Here is a 24,605-nt window from a genome sequence, read left to right on the forward strand (position 1 = left end):
CAGGGCGTCCCCCATGGACTCGGCACAGCTGACCGCATTGGAAAAGGACTGACCTCCAAATAGGACAGTTAGTACAAGGTGCCTCAGGGCAAGTGGCTATTCCAGACCCCTCCAGGATGTACGATGTGTTCCGAGTTCTGTCCCAGACCTGGGCCTGCCTGTTTCCTGCCCTGGAAAGGAGCTCAAGGGACTAGACCAGCTGACAGGAACTGACCACAACTCCCAGAACTGCAGGTCAAAGCCACAGAGCCCTGCTGTGGCCTTCTGAGGCCAAGCTCTCCTGGTTCCCAGCATGCAGGCTCCACAGAGGGGATCTGATGCTGGGACTGGGAGAAAACTGGTCCTCCAGTCTGTGAACTTTGTCACTGCTTTCGACTGAGTCCACCTGAAGCTAGCCAGTTGTGGGCCACCCGGTCAGAGGTAGAGGCTCTGACTCAGCCTTGCCCTGTAATATAGTCCTGCGTGATCAATGGCCCGTGCTTGCTGCACATAGAAATCTGGTTCTCCGAGTGAGGTCTGACCACGCATTTGAACTTGCTCATAGGAGAAGACTCCTAGCCCTGGTGCCATTTGAATGGACATTGTGGAAAAGCAACAGGTCTGGTGGAAATTCCAGTCTTGGGCATTGCACAGAAACAGTCCTGGGGTGGAACCGTGATGGGGACAGGGGGACAGGGAGTTCTAGAGCTGTGGCTGAGCATTAGTTCATTCAAACAACCAGTGTGTTCAATTTTTCTCACTTTCACTCATTGTTTGGAAGGTGGACAGACCTAACTTTAATTATATAACTTCTTTTCAAACTTCTCAAATACTTTTGATTTGGAGAGCTTGTTTATAAACCCTCTATTAAAAGCCACACTGAACCAGTTGTGATGGTGCACACCTATAATCCTATCGGCTCTGGAGGCTGAGGCAGGAGGATCACAAATTCAAGGCAATGTGCTAAGAAACTCAGTGAGACCCTGTCTAAATAAAATACAAAATAGGGCTGGAGATGTGGCTCAGTGGTCCAGTGCCCCTGAGTTCAATCCTCGGTCCCCCCCAAAAATAAAAAGATCTGGGGATGTGGCTAAGTGGTTAAGCACCCCTGGGTTCAATCCCCAGTGCCAGAGAGAGAGAGAGAGAGAGAGAGAGAGAGAGAGAGAGAGAGAGAGAGAGAAAGCACTGAATGTGAATGGCACACTCCTCCAAGCTGATCAAAATGCTCCTCCCAGGATGATTCCTGTCACTGCTGGTTCCCCTGACTGTAAAGTCTTTGGCATAGGCCTAACCTTCCCTTCCTGGAGTGCTTTTTTTGGATAAGGAGGGAGAAAAATCCTCCGGCCCTATTGGAACATTCAGGGATGCACGGGCTCCCAGGTGGTTTGCAGGGACAATGACTAGACTAAGAACAGTCACCAGATGAGCAATCCGCTTGTGCATTTTTTCTCAGTAACATCTGAATGTGACAGCCTGGCCATGTCCCTGGGGAAAAGCCTAAGCCTGTCTCAAATGCTGCAGCAGCTCGGGAGAAAGGCTCTTTTCCCTCAGAAGGACAACACGAATTTCCCTCCCCTTCCAAACGTGCCTGTGATTGACAGAATCCACTCGAATGCTTGGTGTTAATTTCTTCGAAGGCTCATGTGTTCTCATGGCCTGTTTTCCTTTTGTTTTCCCCTGATCCAGTGTTTAATGCCCTTTTGAAAGAAAAAATCATACTCTCAACAGAAAAAAGCAAGGAACCCAAAAAAGTATGTACAATTCTAATGCATGAATACTTTTACACATATGTTAAAATAGGAAATAGCATTTTCATGTATATTAAGAAAGGAAATAGCAAGTTACTGCTAAGGTGGTTAAATCTTAGTTGAAAGAGGGTTGTTTGAATGCAGATTTCTCTCTCTCTCTCTCTCTCTCTCTCTCTCTCTCTTTCTTTCTTTGTTTTTTTAGTTTGGTTCTGGAGTTTGAACTCAGGAGCACTCTACCACTGAGCTCGATCTCCAGTCCTTTCCATTTTTTATTTTGAGACAGTCTCAATAGGTTGCTGAGGCTGACCTCGAACTTATGATCCTCCTGACTCAGCCTCCTGAGTCACTGGGATCACAGGCAGCTTGAATGCAGGTTTCTGTTTTGTGAAATGATTTTCATGTTCTAATGGAGGACCCAGAGTACTGGTCCCTCCTATCCCTTCCTGGAAGAGGGGCGGCCCTGCTTCCCCAGCTTCGCCACCCACTCCTTTCACCATTGATAGTTGACATTCTCATATAGCACTGAGCTTGATTCTAGGCCCCTGCAAATATAGCATCAAGGTGACTTTCCATCTGTTGCTCTTTTCCAGACTTTGGGATCTGACTTCCACCCCACCACCATGTTAAAGCAGGAGGCCAACTGTGTGAGGTCACTGTGACTTTGGGTGAGACCCAGCTGGATTAGTGTCCTGGCTCTGCACTTCTGCAGTGCAAGCTTTGGAGAAGTCAGTTCACAGCTCTTAAGCTCCTAGGCCAGCTCCCTGGTACCTACTCCCAGTGTGGGACACAGCCCAGAATTAGTGCTCAGTAAGGAGCTCTAACATACCAATGCTTGTGGCTGTTTCTGTCTTCTAACTTCAGGACCTCGTGGCTGGGTTTTTTGTTGTTGTCTGGGATTTTTTTGGTACCAAGGATTGAACCCAGGGACACTTAACCACTGAGCCACATCCCCAGCCCTTTTAAAAATTGTTTTAAATTTTGAGAGAGGGTCCTGACAAATTGCTTAGGGCCTTGTTAATTTGTTGAGGCTGACCTCACACTTGTGATCCTTCCTGCCTCAGCCTCCTGAATCACTGGAATTACAGGTGTGCACCACACACACCGAGGTCCCTGGTTGTTTGGAGACACCCGCCTCCTTGTATCTCGGTAGCAATAGCAGTAGCTCTGGGTTCTCTGGGTAGCTCCGGGTTCTCAGCTCTGCCCCTCCTGTGATTTCCTTTTGACTCCTGACCTCTGAATTCAGTCCTCTCTTCCCTCTGTGTCTTGTTTACTCACCACCTCTGTGTCGTGACACCCCCAGGACTTCTCTCCTAAGAAAGGGATCCAAGTGTCCAGCTACCTTCTGGAAGTTTCCTGCCTTTTCCTTCTTGCTCCCTAACTTCCTTCCTGCATCCTTTCAACAAATGTTCGCTTATAATCATGAACATTTTGTAGATTTCATGGATGCATTTATGATCTGCCCCTTATACCTTGGATTCAAAGTAAACATCCAAGACTAAGCACATCTCACTCACCAGATTTATGGCCTGTTTACCATGATGGTTTCCTCCTCTCCCCACTGTCCAGAGTCAAAGACTCAGAGAAATCCTTAGAAAAAGCCCGCTTCCTACCTCTTTTTGGAGATTTGAATTAGGGACTTTTAAAATCCAGTCCCAGAGGTGGGGTACATGAAGCTCCGTGGTAGATCTCACACTTAGCATGTGCAAGGCCCTGGGCTCTGTTCCCAGGACTGCCACAGAAACAAACATCCCTCCTTGGTCTTACCACTACTAACTTACCACTACTAACCAGCCTGCACCATGATGTCTTATTTTTATTTGAACAATTACAAAATCCTCCCAATGGTTTCTGCCTCCAATTTCTTTCAATTCCAGGTTAGATGGATAAGAAGAGATTTATTGTCACTCATTTGCCCAAAACAAGATGCAAACTTTCTCTACATGGGGAAGACCCGTACTTCCTGTAACCTTACGTCCCTCCACACCCCACCCTGCCTGGCGCACTTCCTTCCCATGGGCCTTCTCGGCCTTTGCCACCTGGAAATCTTTCCACCCTTCCCCCGCCCCACCCCTTTTTGTTTGTTTTCTGTTAAAATCCTGTGACCTTTTAAGGAACATCTCCAAAGGTCACTCCTGAAAATTCTTTAAATGGTATTTTACCCCATTTCTTAGTTATCACCGGGTCTTGGACATGATAGAACCTAAGAGCTCACCTCACCAAATCTACCAAAGAGCTCCAGGGACAAATGGGTTCATTTGCAAATGCCGTCTGGTAGTTAAGCTATGTGTAGAATTTAAGTAAATGAAAAGAAACCCCAGGTAAACATTGCTGCAATATGCGGTGACATTAGCTTTCCATTTAAACGTAATTCAAACGTGATGAAGTAATTCTGATAGCAGTTCACATTTTCTAAAAGGATTCTTAAATATCTTCCAAAATGACTCATTAAAGGAACCCTTTCCATTCAGTAAATCTCAGTTCCACAAAAACCCTTTTGTCTTGTTCCTGCAAAGACGTTCATAGTAGAAAAAGCAACCTGTGTGTTTAAAATGCATCAAGTGGGACCCGCGTCCTTCAATCATTGCTTGACGTAAACCTGAAATAAAACCACATCAATATTTTGAATTGGCAATAGAATTAAATAGAAAGTTTGTGATGGCGTAAAATCTTTTGATCTGAAGGATTTATGTAAGCCATTTTGATTCTCAGAAGGGCCCCAAGACATCTGTTCAACTTTAAATCTGAAAGTAAATGTAAATAAGCATTTAAATTTCCATGTAAAAGGTGGTAGAAAGTGTGTTTATTGAGACACTTGTCTTACACTATAGACTTTAATTACTTGAGAGCAATGGTCTGTACTTAACAGTCTTCTAAGTGCCTAGAAAGGTAGTATTTGCATTTTTCCAAAACACCCTGTTTGCTAGGTGTGGTGGACCATTCCTGGAATCCCAGCTATTTGGGAGGCTGAGGCAGGAGGATCACAAGTTGGAGGCCAGTCTCAGCAATTTAGCAAGACCCTGCCTCAAAATAAAATAAAAAGGGCTGGGGATGTATTTCGGTGGTAAAGGGCTCCTGGGTTCAATCATCCCCAGTACCAAGAAAAGAACAAAAATACTGCTTTCTTACTTTAATGGGTTTCTAGAAGAATATAGGCCACTTCCAGAATTGAACTATGGCAATATTTGGACCCCATTTACCACTATGTGTGCATGCCTTATCAAATCATATATATATCTTCTTGATCTGGTCATTAAGACTACTCAGAAAACCAGGAGAGGACTGGACTCTGGTTAAGTCACGATTCTGAGCCAGACACAGTGGCACATACCTATAATCCCAGCAGTTTGGGAGGTTGAACCAGGAGGATCATGAGTTCAAAACCAGTCTCAGCAACCTAAGCAACTCGGAGAGACCCTGTCTCTAAATAAAATATTAAAAAGAACTGGGGATGTGGCTCAGTGACTGAGCACCCACCCTCCCCCACAAAAAAAGGAAAAGAAAACCCGGAGAGTTTTTGTTTTTGTTCTTTTTAATCGGGAATGCTTTCCATTGGATGCTACACATGGCTTTCTTTCCAGTGATCAGCAGGCACTTGGTCAACGTGTGTGATTCCCACTCTAAGTTGTCTTCCATAGAGGAGAGCAACATGGGATTTGGGGTTGGTAGGGAGGTAGAAAGCCCCGCACAGGTGGCTGGCATGAAGGGGTTGGAGTAAGGTGGCCCTGTCATTTATCACCCCAACTAGGACACTTTGGGGAATGAAGGGGGACACTAGCCCGAAGGGATGTGCGAACAAGGGGAGTGAACTGGGACTGTCCTGGACGTGAAGAGGGCATGTGGTCACCCTGGACTTCGGGGTGTTCAAGGGCTGAAGTGCTTGCATGGACACATTCCACCCGGGTGGGGGTGGGCTGCGGCGTGCAGTACCCAGAGGGCAGCTGACCCAGGGGGTGTGTTCCTTATTCTCTCCCAGACCCCATATGCTCTTTGCTGCCAGAACCAGTTCCTTCTGTTCTCCCAGCCTGAATGCTCTCTTCTCTTGCCACCTGTCCTACACTCACTCTACTGTGAGTTTCTCAAAATGTGTTCTGTGTGTCTGAGCCCAGGAGGAAACTGGCTTTATTTTTTTTTTTTTTTAATACTGGGTATTGAACCCAGGGGCACTTTACCACTGAGCTACATCCCTGGACCTTTTTTTGGGGGGGAGGAGGAGTACCAGGGATTGAACTCAGGGGCACTTGACCACTGTGCCACATCCCCAGTCCCACTTTGTAGTTTATTTAGAGACAGGGTCTTACTGAGTTGCTTAGCACCTCCGTTTTGCTGAGGCTGGCTTTGAACTCATGATCCTCCTGCCGCAGCCTCTTGAACGCTGGGATTACAGGCATGCACCACCACAGCCAGCCCCTGGTCCTTCTTTTATTTTGAGACAGCGTCTCATTAGGTTGCTGAAGATCTCCCTAAACTGCTAGGATGGCCTCAAACTTTCTGTCCTCCTGCCTCACCCTCCCATGTCATTGGGATTACAGGTGCCCCCACCCCCAGCCCAGAGAACCTGCTTTTCAATCAGCTTCGCCCAGGAGTTTTTTCTCTATGCGGACAGTAAAAATCTTGTGCCCTTGACAGCTCTGCTTTTAATTCACTGGGTGGCGGGGTAAGTCAGTCCCCACTGGCTGCGCTGGCACAAAATTTGTCCTATTTTGATGCTGACAATCTCTCTTCCTCTGACTGTCCATTCTGTACCAGGTGTTTTATCTTTTGGACAGACCTTACTGTATTCTCGAGAGGCCATGCCTAGGTCACAGTGAGTTGATGACCATCCAGAAAATGGTCACAACAGAGCTTCCACCACTGCATCTTGTCAAATTTTTTTAGTAGAGGACGTTTCTTTTCTCTTTCTCTTTTTGGTACAAGGTATTAAATCCAGGCATCCAGGGAAGCTTAACCACGGAGCAACATCTCCAGCCCCTTTTTATTGTCTTTTGTTTTGAAACAGGGTCTCGATAAGTTGCTTAGGATCTTACTAAATTGCTGAGTCTGGCCTTGAACTTGTGATCCTCCTGCCTCAGCCTCCCGAGCCACTGGGATTATAGGTGTGCACCACAGTGCCCTGCTCTAATATAGGACATTGTACTAGACCTCTTTTTTTTGTTTGTTTGTTTGCATTACTGGGGATTAAACTCAGCTTCTAACCCATATTAGACAAACACTACCTCTGAACTACATCCCCAGCCCTGTTCATTTTCAAATAAGCTCTCCCTAAATTTCCCAGACTGGTCTCAAATTTATAAAACCCAGGCCTCAGGCCTCAGCCTCTGGAGTGGCTAGGATTTCAGGTGTATGCCACCCCTTCAGGAGGCACTAGACCTCCTTGAGGAAGAAAATAAGTGTAGGAGGAGGCATAGTTTCTGTTCTGGAGAAATTTAAAAATGAACTCTGGATGTAAAAGATATGTATGTCAAAAATATGGATGGTGCTAGAACCAGACCACCCAGCTTCAGATCCCAGCTCCGATACTAACTTGGCCAAGACACTCGACCTCTCTCCGTCTCGATTTCCTCATCCATAGATAAGGATAATAATGGTCTTAACCACACAGCGCGTTGTGAAGATTGAGAGTTAAAACATGGAGCGCAGAGCTGGGGATGAGGCTCAGGGTTCAGCGCATGCTTAGCATGCTCTAGGCCCTCGGTTCCATCCCTGGCGCTGCAAAACTAAAAGGGAAAAAAAGTATAAAGCAGAATCCTGATGACAAGTAATGAGATATTTGAGAATAAACAGGAGCTATTATTGTTAACATGATTGTTATATAAAAAGCATGCTATTTAATTATCTGCAATAAAAAGCAACATACTTAGTGAAGAATAATGTAATGAAAATAGTATCTTTGGTATTTGACTCCTGAGTGCTACAGAATGTGACTTCTTGGAGTGCCTACAGATATATTTATATAAGTAAATATATGGATATAATTAAAGATGACTCTTGGTAAGCAGGTCTTAAATGAGGCAGACGGAGCTTTTCAAAAACTCTTATGTGTCCTCCTGGCATTTAGGACTCCTCCTTCTTCATCTTACACTTAGATACTTAAATCCTTCTCTCATCTCTCTCTCTCTCTCTCTCTCTCTCTCTCTCTCTCTTTTTTTTCCAGTACTCGGGATGGAAGCCAGGGCCTGGTGCATGCTAGGTAAATGCTCTACCACTGAGCTACATCCCCAGCCTTTTATTTTGAGACAGGGTTTTGCTGAATTCCCCAGAATGACTTTGAACTTGCTTCCTTCCTGCCTCAACCCTCAGAGCAGTGGGAATTACAGGTATGGGCCACCAGGCCCAGCTCCTTCCCTCATCCCTTTTAATATGTAAAAAATAGCTTATTTAAAATAGTTTCAAACTTACAAATAGTTGCAAGAATACAGGACAAAGAACGCCTGTATGTCTTTTACCCAGATTCCTCAATCATTACCTTAGATAGCTTTTGCCCTCTGTGTGTGTGTGTGTGTGTGTGTGTGTGTGTGTGTGTGTGTACATACCCTTGCCTCTGGACCACTTGAGAGCAAACTGAACACGAAGCCCCTCAACCCTTCGGCCAGTATTCTGCTTACCCACCAAGGGGACACTCCTTCAAAACCACCATTTAACACTCCAGATCAGGAAATCCTCATCGATTCAGTGTTACCACGGATGCTCAGACCCCGTGAAGCTTCATGGACTGGATCAGTGGTGTCTCTTTGCTCCCTGGTCCACGACTATTCCAGGGTCACAGTCTGCCTCGACTTGTCAAGTCTCTTCAGGCTCCCTCACCCTGGAACAGCAGTGCCGCAGTCTTTGCCTGTCATTCATGCCCTTGACACTTTAAAAGAGTATAGGCCTTTCGTTCTATAGGGTTACTATGATCTGTCTCTACCCACAGAGCACTTTTGACACCAAATGTGTAGGTTACATTTTTTTTTTTAACTCATACCAACCACTTCTCCAACTTTGAGACAGCAATGGAGCATGCAACCATTTAATTCAATTTAGACACTATCTGCCTTGAGAGAGCAGATCCCACAGGTTGAAGGTTCGCTCCGACTGAAGATGCCAATCTCAAGTCCTGGATCTCTGATACTTCTGATCAGCCAGCTATAAAATGAGGCTCCTACAACCCTCTCCTTGGGTTTGATAATTTGCCAGAACAGTTCACAGAATTTAGGAATGCTCTTCACTGACATTTACCAGGTCATTACCAATTTATAATAAATATAAATGTGTATGTGTGTGTGTGTGTGTGTGTGTGTGTGTGTTGATGGGGATTGAACCCAGGGCCTCTGGCATGCTAGATAAGTGCTGTACCACTGAGTTCCACCCCCACTTCCTTACTGGTTTTTTATAAAAACTAAAATTCAGGACTGGGGAGTAGCTCAGTAGTAGAGCAATTAATTGCCTAGCATGAGCAAGACCCTACATTCAATCCCTGCACTGCACAAAAACAAAAACCCTCAGATGGAAGAGAAGCATAGGGCAAGGTCTATGGTAGGGCTTCCTTGCCATCTACAGAGGCACCACCCGCCCAGCTCCTTCTACCACCAAGCTAGAAGGTCCCTTGGCCCATCCTTCAGGGGTTACACGGAGGTTCTGCTAGGAAGGCACAACTGATGGAATCATTAATCACTGGTGATGAACTCAACCTTCAGCCCTCTCACCTCCCTGGAGGCCAGGGGGTGGAACCAAACCTTCCTACCCTCTACTCACATGCTTGGTCTTCCTGCTGACCAGACCCATCCTTAGGCAATGTGGGGACTCCAGGCACCATCATCTTATTAGCATAGAAAAACACACTCTTAACCTGTAATTTCAATGATTTCCTGAGGCAGAGGCAGGAGAATTACAAGTTCAAAGCCAGCCTCAGCTACTTAGCAAGGCTCTAAGCAATTTAATGAGACCCTGTCTCAAAATGAAAAATAAAAGATGTTGGGGATGTGGCTCAGTGGTAAGTGCCCTTGGATTCAATCCCCAGTATCAAAGAAAACAAAAAACCAAAATACACTCTTATCAAGAGTGAACCTTAGACTGTGTCTATGGGGGCTTCTCTTTATGCTTGGTCCTAGAGGCTACGCATTCTTTTTATTTATATTTTGGTACTGGGTGTTGAACCCAGGGGCACTTTACCTTACCACTGAAACATAGGCCATATCCCCTTTCCTTGTTTTTTTTTTTTTTTTTTTTTTTTTTTTTTTTTTTTTAAGGTAGCATCTCACTAAGCTGCTCAGGGTCTTGCTAAATAGCTGAGACTGGCCTTGAACTTGTGATCCTGATCCTTCCAAGTCCTTTGGTTTGCAGGCACGTGCAGCTGTGCCCAGCGATGCTGTGCTCTTCTCACGGCACATTGCATCCCATCAAGGGACAGACAATGTCCTTCAGTCCTATCTCTGGTAATATGAACCTTAATCACCTGGCAAAGTCGGTGTCTGCTGGTTTCTCCACCATCGGTTTTCCATTGGTAATTGAACAGCCTTTGGTGGGAAATACTCCGAACCACCACGAGTACCCGGTTCCTCGTCAGTCCTCTCCCTGTGGCTTTAGCGTCCATAGGCGCCTCTACCGGAATCAACTCCACAGCGACAAGGGCTGATGGAGATTGGCTGTGGCGGTCCTTTCTACCCGCTGGCTTCCCTTCTCGGTGCGTACTCCTTCGATCACTCCCTCATCCATTCGGTCCTGACACTGTGAACTCGCCAACTCCTTTTCTTTCAATGGGTTGTATCTGCTGATATTTTAATGCTCAAGTTCTTTCAGATTTGGCCGGTGGGGGCCTCTTCAAGAAGGCTACTGTGTCCTTTTGACAAGTCCTCTTCATTCTTTCAGCATGTCCTTGATCTCTGGCACAGAAGATTTTCAGACTTCTTGTGCACGTCCCCTGACCCAGAGCTCTTCACCACAGAATGCTATTTAGAAACCAAGAGCTCAGCCTTCGGTGAGCTCCTCTCTCCGGATGTCACTGCTTCTAGGTCCTTTTCAGTGGACAGAGCTGGGCAATCGTGTATGCATCCGTGGGTAGATATACACACGTCGATGACTTTTGATGTACCTACATACAAAATTAAAACCCCGGAGTTCGTACCCATCTCCAATTACAAACCAACATTTCAGTGTCTTCCAATCATGGCCCTCTGTCAATCACTTCTCTGACCGTGTTTCCATCATCCTCTGCTTGTGGACACCATTGTCCTCAATAGATGTACATTTTTGCTCCGTTTTCTAATTTCCTCTGTGTAAATAGTCTCCCAGGCACAGTAGCCACCTCTTCTCTGCTTGACCCCATCGCTGCCTCTTGGACCCTGAATGTGTCAACAGTCCCCGTGGCCCTCCCCTCACTGTTTCGTGGCCTCAGGGCGTACTGAAGCCTCCAAGCTGCCGCCACGCCTACTGCTCTGATCCTTCAACACCAGGCACCTGAAACCCTCCACAGCCTTGCCGCCCCATTTCTTTGGCCCCTAGGCTGCAGACACATCTGTGTCCATGTCTCCTGTGTCTCACTTCCTTGTGTGCAGGGTATAAAGACACCCCAGGAGAGGAAAAGCAACGAAAGGAAGCTTTATGTCTCCTTTTTGCTTCCAATTCTTAGTCTGCTTCAGTGTCTTTGTGCCAACATTTTAACAGGCATTTTACTCTCAGTGACTCAACTGCTGTTGTTGCTGTAATAACCTCACAGGCCTCCTGTTAGCCGGTGCAGGGCCTACCCCAAGTGCTGCCATCAGAAGGCTCAACGTGACAAGGGAATATAAATTAAAGGACTTCAACTAAGTGTGCAGAAGGTTTTAGAAGACTTGATGTTAAACATCTCTATAATAGTTTTTTAATTAATTGAAAAACATCCTATTCCCAATAGGAGTTGTATATTCTAGTTGGGTCAAAGTGAAGAGTAAATTACATATTCTATAACTACTTAATAAGCCCTTTCTTCTTACCTTTTACATGTGCTAATGGGAGCTAAATGCCATCTTTACAAAGAATGTAATTTAACATTCTTCCCTAAAAATACTGACCTCCAGGAGAGAAGGCTTAGATCTGCCTCACGATAGATCAGTGTGTCCCAAGCTTACCGACTACATGTTGATTTCTCTCTGTGTGATAGAACCCAGTCTTTGAAACGAAGAGCAGCAGAGGATATGAGGAAACCAAAATAATTTCAAGATGTTAATAAATTTAAACTTATTTATGTTCCTAAAACTGAATTATAAGTAGTGGTGTTCACCTTCTGGAGGAAAAACATGAATTTATTTAGGACACTCACCTTTTCTGTCCTTTTTGTCTAAGAATATCTCCATGCTGACTTTAACAAAGTTATAATTTGCTTTATGAGAATAGATGTATGTGTTCATTTCAGGAAAATGAGTTTCCTGTCGTGCCTCCCATAGGAGCACCCGAGAGTTCTTTTAATCCCTTGGGACTTGTCGGGGCTGTGCCAGTCCTGGGTGGCTCCATTCCTGAGTCCGGGCATGATTTATTATAGACGATTATTGACCATGGAATTTCCTACCTGAGAGGTTTCTTGGGGAAGTGATGTGGTTCATCTTACAGATGAGGAAGCAGGCAGGGGAGGGGATATGACATGCCCCAGACCACATAAAGAGTTAGAAGAAAAAATCCAATCTTTTAATTTCCATCCTGTTGCTCTTTCCATTTAGAGCAAGAGTCCAAGAGGGAGGGAAAAAACCACCTGAATGATGAAATAGCTCCCCCAAGTGTCCTATTCGTGGTATTGCAGAAGGACCTGGGACATCTGTTCACCCAAGGTAGCGAAGGCTCCCTTGGAGGAGTTCATAGGGTACACTCTCTGGAGAACCTCATAAGCACATTCTAGCTGTGGTGCAGAAATCAATTCAGTTGGAAGTGATCTGACATACACACAAATGGGTAGCTGGAATTTGCCCAAGAGGAGAGGAAAAAAATGGAACATTTTTTGATATTTTTTATTATAAAATACCTTATGCATTTGAAAAGGAATAAAGAATTAATATACTGAGTAGTTGAATTCCCACCCCAGAGATTAAAAAATAAATCATTGTTAAATCCGTTGAAGACCCCAAAGCATCCCTCCTGGATCATATTCTCCTTCTTTCCTTTCTGGAAGGTAACCAGTATCCTGAATTTGCTTCTTATCATTCGTTCCTTCTTTAGAGTAATCATAACTTTAGTGTTTTATGATTTTGGATTTTATTTAAATGGTATCACAGTGAAATTTTTCTTCTGCAACTCCCCTTTACTGTTCACTATTACATGTGAGCTTCGTCCAACATTTGTAGTGCTAGTTCATTCATTTTCACCAAACATAGAATTCCAGAAAAACATTCATTCCCTACCTGTTGGACATGTGGATTGTTTCCAAGTTTTTCTTACACAAATAACACCATTAAAAATTTTGTGGTACATGAACCAGTGGGTACTTGTGCAAGAACTTTTTTTCTGATTGTATAAATGCACTTAGGAATAGAACTGCTGATTGAAGGGTCTGCACATCTTCAATCTAAGAGATCATGTGAAATTGCTCTATAAAGTGGTTCCACTATTTATGATCCTACCAGCAATATATTAAGAACTCCATTGTTCTAAATCTTCAAAAGTTAGTATTGCAAGATTTCAATTTTTGTCAATACAATGACTGTAAGATGGTATTTCATGATTGTAATTGGTATTCTTCTTATTACTAAAAAAATTAGATATATTATTACACATTTATGGGTCATTTATGTTTTCTTATATGTAAAATGCCTGTTCATGCCTTTTGCCCATTTTTATTAGATTGTTTATCTTTTTCTTATTAATTTATAGGAGCTCTTTATGTGTTGTGGATGTCAATCCTTTGTTAGTAATATGTGTAGAACATATCTTCTTGTAGTTTGGCCTTGTCTTTTCACTCTCTTCTTGGTGCGTGTGTGTGTGTGTGTGTGTGTGTGTGTGTGTGCGCGTGTGTGTGTGTGTGACTGGGGATTGAACCCAGGGGCACTCTACCACTGAGCTACATCTCTAGTCCTTTTTATTTTTTTATTTTGAGACAAGGTCTCACTAAGTTGCTGGCTGGCCTCAAACTTGTGATCTTGCCTCAACCTCTCAAGTCACTGGGATTATAGGTGTGTGCCAGGGCACCCAGGGCCTTGAAAAGAATGTTCTTATTTTATGTAGTTTTTATTTCAAAATAACCTCAAACTTGCTAGACTCAGTGGTGCATGACTGGAATCCCAATGACTCAAGAGGCTGAGGCAGTAATTGTAAATTCAAGATCAGCTTTCACAATTTAGTGAGACCCTGTCTCACAATAAAATGTAAAAAGGGCTGAGGATGTAGCATGGTGGTAAAGCATCCCTGTATTCAGTCCCCAGTACCAAAACAAACCAAAACACACACACAGACACACAGAGGGAAAAAAACCCTTCAAGCTTATGGAAAGTTTCCAACCAAGAATTCCTATATGGTCTTCACCCAAACATACCAACTGTTACATTTTTCCTCATTTGCTTTATAATTGTATGTCTTTCTTTTTCCTTTGAACTATTTGAGATAAATTTCAGACACTATGGCTTCTTACCCTCAATTTCTAGTTCCTTAGAATAAGAATATAAAAACATTCATTTATATAATCGACGCACAATAACAAGAATCAGGAATATTTTTATTGTGATGAAATTCACCTAACATAAAATCAACTATTTTAAAGTACACAAAATAATGGCATGTTGTACATTCAAAATGCTGAGCAGCTACCACCTCCGTCTCAGATCCAAAACACTGTCATCACCCCAAAACAAAACCTAGTACACATTAAGCAGTTACTCCCCAATCTACCCTGCCCCCTACAATTGCAACTGAACTAAAAATCGGTTTTTTGCCTCTTCTGGGTGTTTCATGTAAATGAATCATGCATCCACAACAATTTGCTTCATTGCTGTCTGCTGGTGGATATTGAGGTTGTTGCCCCGTGAGGCCCTGCGCAGTGCTACTGTAAACATTTGTGTTTAAGTATTTGAGTACTTGCCTGTAATGCTTTTGGATATGTGCCTGGGAGTGGAATAGCTGGGTCACATGGCAATTCTATCTAACTTTTTGAAGAATCGTCAAACTTTCCCAAACTGGCTGCACCATTTTACATTCCCAGGAGTGTATGAGGGTTCCAATTACCCCATATCCTCACCAATGCTCAATATTGTTTCTCCTCCTTCTCCTCCTCCTCCCTTCTTTCTTCTTCTCCTCCAACTCCTCCTCCTCCTTCTTCTTCTTCTTCATACCAGACATTGAAACAGGGGCACTTAACCACTGGGCCACATCCCCAGTCCTTTTTTGTATCTTATTTAGAGACAGGGTCTCAACGAGTTGCTTAGGGCCTTGCTAAGTTGCCAAGGCTGGCTTTGAACTTGTGATCCTCCTGTCTCAGATTCCAGAGTCTATAGGATTACAGGTCTCCTCCTCCTCCTCCTCCTCCTCCTCCTCTCCCCCCTCCTCTTTTTCTTCTTTCATAGCCATCCTAATGGGCTAAAGTGGTGTCTCTCTCTCTCTCTGTACCAGGATTGAACCCAGGAGCACTTAACCAATGAGCCACATCCCCAGTCTTTCTTATTGTTTTGAGACAAGGTCCTACTAGGCTGCTTATAGCCTCACCAATTTTTGAACCTTCCATCTTCCTGACCCGATGGGTGCTGGGATTACGTGTGTACCACCCCGCCCAACTCATTATGGTTTTGATTTGCATTTCTCTCTGACTAAAGATGTTGAATATCTTTTCATGTGTTTATTGTCCATTTGCATATGTGCTTTTGGAGAAATGTCTTTTCAAGTTCTTTGCCTGCTTTTAGACTGGGTTGTTTGTCTTTTTGTTGTTGAGTTGTAAGAGCTCTGTATGTATTCTGAATATTAGGACCCTTGTCATAATTTGATTTACAAATACTTTTTCCTCTTCTGTATATTGTCTTTTTACTTGCTTGATAATGGCTTTTTTTTTTTTTTTTTTTTTTTTTTTTTTTTTTTGGTACTAGGGATTGAACCCAGGGGCGCTTAACCACTGAGCCATATCCCCAGTCCTTTTAATATATTTTATTTAAAGATAGGATCTCTCTGAGTTACTTAGGGCCTTGCTAAGTTTCTGAGGTTGGCTTTGAATTGGAGATCCACCTGCCTCAAGCTGCTGAGCCACAGTACCTGGCTGATATCTTTTGAGACAACAAAGTTTTCAAAAGTTTGACTATGTTATGTCTTTGCCTGGGTTTCTTTAGGTTTATCTCATTTGGGATTCACCCAGCTTCTTGGATCTGTAGATTTATGTCTTTTGCCAACTTTAGGACATTATCAGCCTTTATTTTTTCAGATAGTCTCTCCAGCCCCATCTCATTCTTTTCTCCTTCAGGGATTCTGATGACACTATTAGGTCTCTTATTATGGCCCCATAAGACTCTGAGACCTTGTTAATTTTTTTTTTTTTCCCTGTCTATTCTCTGTTGTTCATTCTGGGTGATTTATATTGTTTTGTCTTCAAATTCATTGATTCTTTCCTCTGAATTCTCCAGTCTACTGTTGAGTTCATTTAATGAGTTTTTAACTTCTTGGCTGTTAGATTGTTTATGTTTCTAAAATTTACACTTGGTTCCTCTTTAAATATTCTCCTCTGAAGTAAGTTTTTTGTTTGTTTTTTCATTTGCTTCAAACTTGTTCATATTGCTCACTGAAGTGTTATGGTAGCTTTTTTTAAAATCCTGGAGACAACTCCATGTTGGTGTCATGTTGATGTGTCTGTCTGGTCCCTTCTCACTCCAGTTTTGAGACTGTGACTCTTTTTAGGTCTTCTGCTTTAGAAGACCTCCTCTGGGAGGGAGAAGTGGGCACTACCTCTTGGCCATCAAATGGGGGAATAAGTCCAAGTTCCCAAGAGGATCCCTTTGCAGATGTGCGTGGGGAGTGCCTCCTTATTGCTGGGTGACTGGGAGCATGTGACCTTGGCTGACATCACGCCAATTGTGAGCAGGGGGTCCAGTACATTGGATGGAAGCCTCAGCTTCCCACTGTCCATGGCTGGTGGGGGAGGTGGACTGCTTGGCTGGAGCAGGGCAGTCAATATCCAAAAGTTTTCTGGCTTACAAGGCTGCCCCTTTCCTCATCCTCTTGCTTTTTTTGGGGGGGACTGCATCCATTGGTGTTTCAAGGTTAATGACTTCTCCACCACCCAGTCTGGGAAGAGCAAGGTAGAAAGAAAACCCAGGGACCTCATCACCTAAATGTTCCTTGGTTGAGGTCCCTAATCTGTCTTCTCCCCACCTTTCAGTGACTTCTTACATTTGTTTTATGTGTGGCATCCAGGGACTTTGGCTAACCTTCTCAGAAGGTGGAGAACTACATTCAAGAAATTTTGGTCCCAATGCAACTGCAGTGTTAGCTCCTGTCTTAGATCAACTTTCCCATATATACATGGAAAATCTTAAAAATTTCAAATATGTGTATATTTTAGCATATTTACATTTATGCAATTTTCTTTAATGTCCTTTGGTAAAATTCTGTAACTTTTTGAATAATTGTCATTGCTTATCTTTTGTTAGCCTTATTACTGGGTTGGTTTTGTTGTTGTTTGTGATACTGGAGATCAAACCCAGGTCCTCACGCCTAGATTGACTTTTAATTTTTGTTACTGTTAGGAATAGTACCTTTTTAAATTACATTTTAAATTGTTGCTGGTATAGAGCAATGATATTGAATTTTGCATATTGATCTTATAACAATGAGCTCATTGCAATTTTCCTGTAGATGTTTTTGTAATCTGGTTTGTTCACCTTTAATTTCTTTTTCTTCTGTTGTAATGGCTAAGACTTGTTCAGTACCATATTGGATAAGAGTAACAATAGTGTGCATTCCTTCCTTTGTCCTGATTTTAAGGAAATTTTTTTTTTTTTTGCGGTGCTGGGGATTGAACCCAGGGCCTTGTGCTTGCAAGGCAAGCACTCTACCAACTGAGCTATATCCCCAGCCCTAAGGGAAATATTTTTAACATTTCACCTTTGCGTATCATTTTTGGTATTGATTGTATTTTATTTATTTTATTTTTGGTGCTGGAGATTGAACCAAAGGCCTTGTGCATGCGAGGCAAGCACTCTACCAACTGAGCTATATCTCCAGCCCGGTATAGATTTTAGAAAACATCTTTTATCAATTTAAGGAAATTCCTATTTCTGGTTTACTAGATTTTTTTGTTTTAAAGTAGGAATGGAGATGATCATATGGTTGTTAACATTTCTTTTGTTAATGTGGAGCAGATTATTTTAAAAGCTTTTTAATTAATTCAAAATCATTACTCAGGTTAAAAGAACATAATATTTTAAATGAAAACTTTATTAAATCAAGATCGAGGTAAAAACAATGAAGAACTGATATTATTATAAGATCTTTTATTAACTTAACTCATTTTAATCAATAAAGGGATTCAGGGTTAACTTAATTTTAAAGAGCTCTAAATCAAAAGGATTTTTTTCTGCCTACTAGCAGGTCATAACAGCCAGTTTGCTACATCGTTTGTAAAAACATCTGAGTCTACATATAGCCTTTTTTTTTTTTTTTTCCAAAATTCATTAATTACTTAGAGTGTAAAATATATCATGTTTTGGTTCAAGAAAATGCCATGCCCACACCCAGGGTTCCCTGACTCCCCCAAGTCCAAGGCTAAGAAGTCTTAGAAAAGAAGCTGAAGGGAGGGCAGGAGGTGGCACTCAGCTCCCTTTCTTGAGGTCTCTTAACTGCACATGTCAGCTCCTGACGTTTTGGCCAGTTTTAGGTCAGCATTGGAAGTTATGCATCTTGTGGCAATGCTAACAAACCGTGAACAGTTAGTAATGGCTTTAGTCGAGGCAGATGATTTTTCAACAACAAAATATAATTTTTGATGCATAATGATTAAATGAGAATACAGAATAATTATTGTTCTGTGTCTGAATATTAGCCTAGCATTTTTAGCTAAATATAGCATAGCACAATATAATATTATATAAGATGATACTTCTTATACAATTCACTTTCAGATTCAATATGCTATATGAAGCCAAAATTCATACAAAATAGTCCACCTAGAAAAAATCTTATGAAAAGATCTTTTTTTTTTTTTTTTGGTACCCAGAATTGAACCCCAGCGTGTTTTGCCCCTGAGTTAAATCCCCAAACCCTTTATTTTTTATTTTGAGATAGTGTCTTGTTAAAATTGGGCTGGGGATATAGCTCAGTTGGTAGAGTGTTTGCCTCACAAGCACACGGCCCTGGGTTCAATCCCCAGTACCGCAAAAAAAAAAAAAAAAAAAAAAAAAAAAAAAAAAAAATGTGGCTCTCGTTAAATTGCCCAGGTTGGCCTTGAACTTGTGATTCTTCTGCCTCAGCCTCCTGAATCACTAAAATATCCGGTGTAAGCCACTGCACCCAAGTGGGTTTTTTTGTTTGTTCATTTGTTTTTAATATTTTTTTAATTGTAGATGGACACAGTACCTTTATTTTATTTACTTATTTTTATGTGATACAGAGGATTGAACCCAGTGGCTCATGAGTGTCACTCTACCACTGAGCTACAACTCCAGCATTCCCCCTTCTTAATATTTAAGAATAGAACTAATGACTACAAATGTTATTTTCACAGGAAATTAATAATTTGATTATTAACTGATGGAAACAGTTTTGAGAGATATGTCTTGACATGTTTTCAATGATGAGTATTCCGGTAGGAATTACATATATACGTGTGTGTATATATATGTTTAAAGGCTTTAGAGCCAGAATATCTAGATTTAAAATGTAATTATGCCTTTTATTAACTGTGTTCCCTAAGACACGTGATTTAGCTCATCAAGCCTCCATTTCTTGTTCTATAAAATGGTGACTATGATGATTTCCTGCCAGGGTTGTTAGAAAGATTAAATGAATTGAGGTACGTTGAATGCTGAAGATAATAGACGTTCACAACACATGTTCCTAATTTCTTCTAGTAAAGCAGCACTGTGGTACTGCAGGGCAATGTGGGATCACGACCAGTGACTTTGGGGTGCACAGGCTGAGTTGGCTCCTGGCTCTACCTCCTCACTGGTGGCATGACCTGGGGAAGCTGCTTAAATGCCCTGTGCCTCAGTTTCCTCTTTGGGAAACAGGAACAAGAGAAGCACCTTCCTCCCACTGTGATTTTAAAAATTAAATGAGTTGTTAGATGTAAAGTGCTTGGAACAGTGTCTGATGCACAGGAAGTGCCGTATTAAGTGTTAGCTAGCACTACAGAGTCACTCTTGATTTATTGTACTGGTGGATCTCTGACTTTCTACACTTAAAACTGCAGCTGTGGCCAGTAATATGCTTCGGGTCCCGGAAGTGCAGGTTGGTAGAATTTTCTGACTTACATGCCAGGGATGCAGTGAAGAGGCTGGAGAAGTAGACAAGGCCTCAATTCCCCAGCTCTGGGCTCTGGATGCCTGGCAAAACCAGCAGCCTTTGCAGATTCTAGCTCTGGGCACAGGGAGAAAGGAGCAAAGATATTATGTGTCCCCTGGGTGCCATTTACCCTCACTAAGCCGTTGCTGTAATGAACACCAATATTTTTTAGTTCCATTGCAAATGTTGTTTATAGTGAAAATCATATTATAACAGCATTAAAGGAATTTTTAAAGATGAAATATAAATCAGTTACAAACGCACCACTTGATATAAAAACTGGTTTCATGTTTTTCTCTTTCCCTCTAGTTCTTTTTCATATTCATATTCAAAATACATGCAGTTGACATCACTGTGTATATACAATTTTATATTCTATTGACTGTTTAGCATTAATTGATAACCTTTTTCTGTATACAATCTTCATAATACTTTATTTATTTATTTATTTGTTTGTTTATTTATTTAGTAAGTACTGGGGTTAACCCCAGAGGTATTATACCACTAAGCTACATCCCCAGTCCTTTTAATTTTTTATTTTGACACAGGATCTCACTAAGTTGTGGAGGCTGGCCTTGAGTTTGTGATCCTCTTGCCTCAGACTCCTGAATTGCTGGGATAACAAGCATTAGAGAGAGAGAGAGAGAAAGTAAAAGAAGGAGGAGGAGGAGGAGGAGAAGGAGGAGGAAGAGATGATAAAAGAACAAAACCTTCTTAGGGCAGGAGGAAAGAAAAGGGAGGGAGGGGAGTATTTGATTGCCTAAGAGCTGTGAAATCCTATAATTTGATTTTGCAATAGGCTTCTACCCCAAATGCTTTATTTATCATATCTATTTTTAAATTTAAGAGAATTCAAAAGAAGTTGTATGTCATGGGCTCGTGGAGGTTCATTACACTATTGTCTACTTTTGTGCATGTTTAAATTTTTCTGTAAATAAAGAGTTTTTAAAAAGGAAAAAAAAAATCTTTTGCTTAACAAAAGATTTTCCAACATCCTTGGAAATAGTTTGAAATAATTCTTGGTGAATAGGCCACTGCTACCCCCACTTGGCTCTTGCATGGGAACATTTTCTTTTTCCAGTACTGGGGATTGAATTCAAGGGTGCTTCCCCACTGAGCCACATCCCCAGCCCTTTTTATATTTTATTATTTTGATTGATTGATTGATTGATGATTGATTGGTGCTGGGGATTGAACCTAGGGTCTCTCAAATGAAGTAGGACAGAAGAGGCTGACACCTGAGGAAGCAGATTTATTGACTGCAGGAATCAGAGCTGGCTCTCACCTAAGAATTCTTCCTCAGAACAAAGATTTTGGAAATTCTTTGAACTTTGAACCCAGTTGGCGGGAGTTGGGGGGGGGGCTTGGAGTTTCACATGACAAGTGCTCTCTTTCCATGCCCTAAACCAAACACAGGTTTACAAGTTTTTACCAAGAGAACAGAGATAATATTTTTTTGTACAACAAGCTTGCAGACTAATTCTGTCACACCTTTTGTGTGCAAACCTGACATTTACAAGTAAGAGTGAGCTATCAACCACAATAACCTCTGCAGACATCCTGCTGATCTGACAAGAGGAGAAGCTTCATTACGGCAAGGGTCTTTTGGGTGGAGGACCTGGTCTTCTTCACAACCACTGAGCCACATCCCCAGCACTTTTTTATATTTTACTTAGAGACAGGGTCTTGCTGAGTTGCTTAGGGCCTCCCTAAGTTGCTGAGGCTGGCCTTGAACTTGCCATCCTCCTGCCTCAGCCTCACAAGCCGCTGGGATTATAAGTGTGTATCATGGTGTCTGACTGTGGCAACATTTTTGAGTCCCTCTTCTGGAAAGACTTTCCTTCTGTCTTCAGGGAGATGGTGAGAATAGGCTGGAAATCTACATGGCCCATGCTGGGAATGGGGCTCCTGTGGACATGGTGTTCTTGCATCCTGCAGAGCTTCCCACCACATGTGGGGGCCCTGTTTAGGCCTCATGAAAACACTGCTGAAATATCTTCTTTAAGAAGGAGCAGAGCAGCTGGGCATGGTGGCCTGTGCCTATAATCCCAGCAACTCAGGAGGTTGAGGCAGGAGGATTGCAAGTTCAAGGCCAGTGTCACAACTTAGTGAGCTCCTGTTTCAAAATAAAAAGTAAAAAGTGTTGGGGATGTGGCTTAGTGGTCAGGTGCCCCTGGGTTCAATCCCTGGTATCAAAAAAAGGAAGAGAGAGAGAGAGAGAGGGAGGGAGAGAGAGAGAGAGAAATGGAAGATAGCTCTGTGAGGTCCAGCAGATGAAGGTCCAATCAGGAAAGAGGGAAGCCAGTGCAGAATCCTTACAAAGTAGTCACACACTGACACACTATGGTGAACTGTTCAAGGGAAGGGTGGTGTGGTGGCCCCATCTGAAATCTTTCGCTGGCATAGGCTAGGCACTCAGCAAAACACAACAAATGTTTGCTGAATGAATAAATAAAACTTCAGGTTAAGTACAAAACGAAATATGTATATTAGGGCTGAAGACATAAAAAACAGAGGCATGATCTGTATAGATGAGAGGAATAAAGATTTCCTGCAGAAGGGAAATCAGTTTTAGAAATTGAAAATACAGAGGAGTCTGGTGTAATATCTCAAGCACATAGCTCTTCATTGATAATCCTGTGTGAGTTCACGTTAATTTCCTGACCTTTCTGTGCCTCAGATTCATCTCCAAAATGGAGTAATGCTAGTGCCTATCAGAAAAGGTAGGGCGATCTAACAGACCTCACTGAGTTAGTGGGTGAATGGGGCCTGGTTAGCAACATCATTGACACACCAGTTTCACATTCCAAGAGCCCCTGACAGGGACACTGCAGACTTTTGAGGATGATATAGTCTGATTCTTAAATATGAATGGACAGTTGAGGGAAACTAGAGTTCAATTCCCAGCACTGTGAAGAGAAGAAAAGGAGAAGGAGAAAGAGGAGGAGGAGGAGGAGAAGAAAAGAATGTGAAGACAATTAGCAACATGAACTTGATAATTTTCACTCTCCTAACCATCATTATTAATGTATTAAATGCTTACTCTGTGCTAGATGTTTTGATCACCTTGCACGCGTATTAAGTGACTTAAATCCTCACAACTCAATTTCACAGGGAGGAGCCAAAGGGGCTGTATCTTTGTACTTTATTGAAAAAATTAACAACAAAGACGAGACATTGGAAACAAATTCCTGTTGACACTTTCTTTCTGGTTTCCAGAGACTAAAGACTACCTCCACTAAAACAAAAGCTGGAGACATCTACTACGGGGGTCAGAAACCTGGAGACACCTACTATGGGGGTCAGAAACGTACCAAGGGAACAAGGTAACACCTTTTTTGTTGTCATTGTTGTTTCAGATCAGAGAAAATTGATGATATTGTAGTTCCATGACCTCTGGGGTGGGGGGAGTAATTATTCATATTTCTGTGAAGAGTTTGAGCTTGAAAAAAAAAATCTGTTGAGAAAAGAGGAAGATTTCTTTTTTTAGGGGGGTTGGTACCAGGGATGGAACTCAGGAGCACTCAACCACTGAGCTACATCCCCAGCCCTATTTTGTATTTTATTTAGAGACAGGGTCTCACTGAGTTGCTTAGGGCCTTGCTAAGTTGCCGAGGCTGGCTTTGAACTCGTGATCCTCCTGCCTCAGCCTCCCGATCCACTGGGGTTACAGGTGTGCACCACCATGCCAGCTAGCCTAGGTTTTAATGAGATCCAGGAAGTCCCTTTGTGGTTGAACCTCAAGGTCCACACACTTGTTTGAGGAAGGTTCTCTGTAGCAGCTGCGTGTGATCCTAACGGCCACTAATGTTTTCACAGGAGTGCTGCAAGAGCACCAAAGGCCAGGGTCAACTACAGGCCCAGCACCGAGGATTGTCTCTACTCGGCGCTGAACCAGAGCGATGACGAGTACGGTTTCCCCGCGGGTTTTAAGCTTGCTGTTCTGGGCATTCTCCTCATTGTTCTATTTGTCTACATAACTGTGGAGAAGGAGCCACTCTTTAGATAAGTACTTTAGAAGCAAAGCAACGCGCTAGTGCTTAAATATTGCCCTCAGCAAGCCCTTCAAAGGGGCCACCATGCCTCTGGCCAGGCAGCCTTCCCTTGCCGGCTGGCAGATCTGTGCCTGGGCTCAGCCAGGTGAAAAGAACAAGAGGGAGAACCAGGCAGCTGTGTGTTAAGATCATGAGATTTAGGAAATCCCCCAATCACGTAAGCCATCATTAAAGGTGCTTCCACACAAGAGCAAGCAGACTTCTCTCTCTCTTTAAGCAGTACTGGGAATGAACCCAGACGTCCTTTACCACTGAGCTACAGCTCCAACCCTTTTTTTTTTTTTTCCCTTTGTTTAATTTTTGAGACAGGGTCTCTCTCAGTTCCTGAGGCTGGCCTCGATGGTGATCTGCCTGCCTCCTGAGTCACTGGGATTTCAGTGAGCTTTAAGAGTAGACTTTTGAAAAGGAAAACACT

The 24,605-nt window shown here is 42.7% G+C and overlaps 1 protein-coding gene and 1 non-coding gene across 2 annotated transcripts in view; both read left to right on the forward strand.

Moving 5' to 3' along the window:
- The window catches only part of Lemd1 (LEM domain containing 1), a 58,960-nt gene extending 34,594 nt beyond the window's left edge, over window positions 1–24,366 (forward strand). Inside the window, exons 4-6 of the mRNA XM_047519870.1 lie at window positions 1,666–1,730; window positions 23,355–23,461; window positions 23,955–24,366. Coding sequence (XP_047375826.1) covers window positions 1,666–1,730; window positions 23,355–23,461; window positions 23,955–24,144 — 362 coding nt within the window. The 3' untranslated portion in view covers window positions 24,145–24,366. The remainder of the gene's footprint in view (window positions 1–1,665; window positions 1,731–23,354; window positions 23,462–23,954) is intronic.
- Trnav-cac (transfer RNA valine (anticodon CAC)) lies at window positions 18,937–19,010 on the forward strand. The gene has a single exon. It is a non-coding gene; the product is annotated as a tRNA-Val (tRNA).
- Window positions 24,367–24,605: the final 239 nt, after the last annotated feature.

Source organism: Sciurus carolinensis, chromosome 12 (genome assembly GCF_902686445.1).
Source record: "Sciurus carolinensis chromosome 12, mSciCar1.2, whole genome shotgun sequence".
In the NCBI taxonomy this organism is placed as follows: Eukaryota; Metazoa; Chordata; class Mammalia; order Rodentia; family Sciuridae; genus Sciurus; species Sciurus carolinensis.